General features: G+C 47.8%; 1 protein-coding gene across 1 annotated transcript in view; it reads left to right on the forward strand.

Annotated features, from left to right (window-relative positions):
- Positions 1-5,444, forward strand: part of LOC102895456 (carbonic anhydrase 13) — a 16,307-nt gene that overhangs the window by 10,497 nt on the left and 366 nt on the right. Inside the window, exons 5-7 of the mRNA XM_025041165.1 lie at positions 521-583; positions 1,116-1,271; positions 5,410-5,439. Coding sequence (XP_024896933.1) covers positions 521-583; positions 1,116-1,271; positions 5,410-5,439 — 249 coding nt within the window. The remainder of the gene's footprint in view (positions 1-520; positions 584-1,115; positions 1,272-5,409; positions 5,440-5,444) is intronic.

A 5,444-nucleotide genomic window follows, 5' to 3' on the forward strand; every position in this document is an offset into this window, starting at 1 on the left:
TTCATTACACCACCCACTCAGCAAGGAAAAGAAGCACATCTGTTTTTCTGAAGAACTCTCACGACCACAGCCTGCCTTGATTCGGGACCTCGAATCATCTTAGGCTGAAAGTGGGGGACGTTTTCCTCTGATGTTTTTTTAGTGCCACAATAGTCGGTTTGGGTCCAGGCTCTGAACGTCTTAACTGGTTTCGTGGTGCAGCTTTTACGGAGCGTCCTAAGCAAGGTTTCTCTCGAGTTAATTTGTAGCTTAAACGTTCATAAAGCTACGGAAATGGGAAGCGGTTGCTGCTCGTTTGGGGATCACATTTACAGTTCGGCCAAGGAGCCCTGTACTCCTGTTCACATTCTCCAGGCATGATAAGGCCAGACGTGAACGAGAGTTTCATTCTAAAACAATCACTGTTTATTCTGGGGCTGGCTTGGGTTTTTTTTAAGAATTTAAAAGTAATGACTGAAATAGAGTGATTCGGACACGATCTGATACAGTAACCATTTCTTTTGAAATTTCGTGTTTTCAGATTGGTGAATTTAATCCCCAGCTGCAAAAAATTACTGACATTTTGGACTCCATTAAAGAAAAGGTAAAACCAGTTCCTGACGACTGAGGACTCATACACAGCTTGCTGTCTCCTGACCTCTTGTGTCCCTTTGAGAACGCAGACCCCTGACCAGCATGCGCTGCCTTCTCTGAAGCGGATTTCAATGTCCTCAACCAACTCACCTGTTTCCACTTATCTCCTGAAAATTATGAAGGTGTCTTAATCCCCTAGAGTCATCACTGATCGGCCTATGGATGCACAATTAGTTCCTGTTATTGCACGTTTCCAGAATAAGCCTTCGTGCAACACATTTCAATGGCCACTTGCATGAAAACAAATCTAGCACTTCTTAAATAAATCTAAGTGATGTCCTTCTTCCTCTAAAATGTTCAGATGAAGGCGGTAACATTGTTTAAGATACACAAGGCAGATACTAAGTAATTCCATGACTGAATAAGTTCCAGTGAAACTATATTTCGTTGGGTGTATTTTCTTTTTCTTTCTTCTTTTTTTTTTTTGAAGTCTGCGTAGGACGTTTCCGGTGTAATCTGGTCCACTCTCTTTTCTCTCCCAGGGCAAACAAACTCGATTCACGAATTTCGACCCATCATCTCTGCTTCCTCCATCGTGGGATTACTGGACGTATCCGGGCTCCCTCACGGTCCCCCCTCTCCTTGAGAGTGTCACGTGGATCGTTTTAAAACAACCCATAAAGATCAGCTCTCAACAGGTGCGTTAACTTTGTCCAGGCCGAACCTGATGCGTTGGAGGGAACGGCACAATCTTTTCTATTTTTTGTATTTATTTATTTTTAGCAGGAGAAAACCAGATGTTTTACACTGTGCACAGGGAATTCACAACAGCATGAAAATTCCAGAGACAGTGAGGCCACACTGCGTCTATACGATGTTTTTGGACAAAGGAGAGAGTGGGGGTCCTGGTCGCAGATTTCGGAAGTGAGAATGGGCGCTTTACAGATAGTCGGGGGAGGGCTGACTCTCTAAAAGCAAACGAGCAAACGAAGCAACCGGTCCCGCAGTTTCTGCTGCGTCTGAGGCCTGTGCTTCCCTTCACAAAGGGGAGCGAGGTGGGACCAGATGAGATCTCTGTCCTGCTATAGGACGAGACCGCTTCTTCCCCCTCTTCGAGTGGGATGCAGACCCTGACGTGCGTGCAGCGCCCCTTTCAAGCTGTCACCGTTTGCTCCTGTTTTGTTCTGTCCGAGATACAAACGGGCTGGGATAGAAACGGGAGAAACAGGAGATGGGGTGCTCTTGAAAGGTTCTTCCTTCTGACCGCGGTCCCTCAGCCTGCCCCTCCCACAGATTTCACACTCAGAAAGCGGGCAGTGACCCCAAGAGACCCATGAGTGCTGAGGTGATGGAGTCTCTGTCCTCTGTCGGCGTCGCGTCTGTTGATGAAATTCTGTGGGGCTGCCCGAGGGCCTCACGCTTTTCCTGAGCAGTGTGGGCGGCCGCCTGTGCTCTTCTTGGGAAGATGCATCCTCACTCATTATTCTGAAACGTGATTAGAGACCCCTGGCAGGCCGGGCTGTCTGCAGCTCGGGACGACTCTGCCCAGGGCTCGGCACAGGGCCGTGGACCCTGACGGTTCTGACAGGTGCATGCCGTGTGTTCGGGGCGCTGTGCGTAATGGGTTTCGTCCTGTTTTCCTGTTTGAGTTACGCGTTGCAAAATCTTAGCAGGAACATAGTCCGGTAATCTTTGCCCCTGATAAAGCACTTCTGTTCCGGGCGGGCCCCCCGGCCCCGCTGTTTGCCTTTTCTCCCCCAAAACTGGAGCTGGTTCACCTTTACCAAGGTCACGTCTACCAAGGTCACGTCAGGGAACACCCTCGCTGGGCAGAACTCTTGAAGTAACTGCTGTCGACCTTGGCTTCGGGACGAAAGCCAGATTGTGGCCGGGGGCATACTTATTAGAAATGTGATAAAGGTCCGGATGAAAACCCAGAGCTTGACCGACAGGGAGACTCCGGCGAGGGTTTTCGCTCCGTCAGAAAGAAGGCGGGTCACGCCGGGAACAGCGACCTGGCGCCGAGTGCGCGGCCTTCTTGTGGGCCCGTCTGCCGAAGCTCTCGCGTTCACGGCAGATGGTAAATCCGAACAGGCGGAGTAGTAGTAAGCATGATAACGTCGAGGCGGTAACGACGACGTGCCGTGGTTTCAGGGACATCTTTGTTCCTTAAAGCCGCCTGGAAAATAACTGTTTAAAAATCCACCCGTGATTTGGATGAGAATATATCAAAATATATGTTAGTTCCCTAAAATGCATAAGGTTAACTTAATTGAAAAATAACTTCCTGTAATCTTAGGAATTATGACCACCCACTGTGTGTTCCCTCCGCGTCTCATTCGAGACTCCGTTACTTAATATTAACTATTAATGTGCTTTCTTCTGTACAGGAGCGTATATAAAATAATAGCTGAATTTTAGAGCGTTAGGTGACCGATAACCCACTGCGAATCACTCCCTTAAATCTCCTGGAGCAGGAGCACTTTCCGACACTTTCATTTTTAATCAGAGTGAAATGAGTATGAGTAAAAATCCAAATTATTATTATATGATATTATGGCGATTTTAAGAGTTAAAGAACGAAGCAAAAGATATTTTACAAGTCCAACCCCAGTCTAACTGTGAGGAAAAACACCAGACAAAGCCCCGTGGCAGGGGTGGGGGTGTCCCTTCGGCGAAATACCTGCTCGGCACCCCTCGGAACTCTCGAGGGGATCGTAAACAGGGTCAGTGTGAGAAACTGCCATAACTGAGAAACGAGTGAGCGGAAAGGACTAGCAAGTGTCGCCCTGTCTGCCTGGGGCAGGTCCCAGCAGGAGCAGAGAAAGACTCGGGGTTAAGGACAAAGGGAACCTGGATAAAGAATCGACTCTGGTTAAATGACAGCACGTTCACTGGTTCATCACTTGCGAAACATGTGTCACACTTATCATGTAAGACGCCAATGACAGGGGAAGCTGAGTGCGGGGTGTGCGAGGACCGTTTGTACTACCTTTGCAAGAATTCTGTAAACCCGAAGCTGCTGTAAAATTAGTTTATTTTAAAAACCCAGATCGTGGGAGGGCCGATAAGATCGTTCGGTTGCCTGGCTCTCATATAACATGAAGCGAAAATGTCTGTTGTGCGTATGCCACTGACGTAAGAGTTACTTTCCAAAAGATAATTTTTAATCTCAGTGTTGGCAGCTCTTTGTTTTTGAAGTCGCTGGGAAACATTCTTATTATTTATTTTCCAACCCTGCGAAGATTCGATCTTCTTTTTAGTAAGTCGGTGCCCATTTTTTTTCCATCGCTATTTCTTGCCAAGTCACTGTCGGACCTCAAGGGCAAATCAGATGGTTTTCATTTTCCTTTTTCTCATGCAAGTCCATTTTTCTCCCCAGAGTCACTTACTGAAATGCTTGATTTAACTTCTAGGCCGGTGGACAGATAGACCATTTTCTGATGCTTTGGATGACAGAGCTGTCATGCTCTTTGAAAAGCTGACTTTTCTTGCCAAGTCTATCTGGCTCACCCTGAATTATGGGAGTTGGCTTACTCGTCTGCTGAAATTCGATGTGCAGGGTCCTTGGCTGTAATTCTGTGCTCCTTTGAAAAGTTCCCTTTTCTCTTTTGTGATGAAATCATTTGCATACGATAAAATTCGTGAATGTCAACGTGCAGATGATTTGGGTTACTGCGTATTGGGCGAAGCCAAGCACCACGGCTGGAGTTAACGCAGACACGAGACCCCGGCCCAGAAGGCTGCTTTGTGCCGCTCTGAATTCTGTGTCCTTCCTTACCACAGCCTCAGGCGACCTCTGTGATGCACTCACTAGAAGTTTGCCTTTTCTAGGACTTTTTTTAAATGGAATCACACAGTACGTTTGACTTCTTTTGCTCAGCATCATGTTTTTAAGGCTCACCCATTTGATTTAGATTTGTTACTAAGTAATACTCTGTGATACCGATATACCACTATTTAAAAGAACCTATTTACCAATTGGTAAGTAGGGTATTTGGGTTGCTTCTAATTTTGAGCTGTTAGGAAGACGGCTGTCCGTATTTGGATGTTAGGGGTAAGTGACAGGCACACTTTTGCGTGGACACGTCCTTTCGTATCTTGTGGCAATACCTAGGACTTTTATTCTTTCTGTCTCTTTACTGAGACTTCCAGCTACTCCGCAGAGGATTCTCGTGCATTAAAGAGGTGTGTTTAACTTCGTGCGATCCCCGGTAGTTAAAGCTTCTTTAAAACACTGTAACTTCCAAATTTGGTTCACCTTGTGTCTGATTCTGTCGATTTTCTCTTTCTTTGAGAATGTGTTTCACTTTCTCGATTCTTCGTATGTTGAATAACTTTTACAGAGAGTTGTCTATATGACTAAAATCGTATTTGAACACCATCCGCCATCCGAGGTCGAAGGGCGTTTTCCGTAGTTGTTTGCAAGGCACAAGTATGGCAGAAACAAGAATGTTCTAGCTACACGAAAACAATACTCAAAGATCAAAATTCTACAGCGTGGCGACGCCGTAGTTCCCGTGAGAGTCGGGGCCCCGCTGTATTGGGGTGCTCGTAAGTGTGCAGTGCGGTTCCGAGGGCGGGAAGACCCCCGCCGAGGTGAGCTAAGCCACCGCTCCAGCTCCCAGCTGAGGAAACTGCAGACGAGGGACAGTGGGGCCACGCGGCTGGCCGTGACAGAGCAGGGCACGGGCCTCGCTCAGAAAGCCGGTGTCCCTTTGCACTGCCCCATTCTGCCTTTGTAGGGGACGGTCTCTGGTTTCCAGACGTAGCCCCCGCGAGCCGCCCCCGAACGCGTGTGTCGCGTGTGGACTCAGGCCTGTGTTCCCCCCGCAGCTGGCCGCCTTCCGCGCCCTGCTGTGCACCGCGGA

Source organism: Pteropus alecto, unplaced genomic scaffold, assembly GCF_000325575.1.
Source record: "Pteropus alecto unplaced genomic scaffold, ASM32557v1 scaffold87, whole genome shotgun sequence".
Taxonomy (NCBI): domain Eukaryota; kingdom Metazoa; phylum Chordata; class Mammalia; order Chiroptera; family Pteropodidae; genus Pteropus; species Pteropus alecto.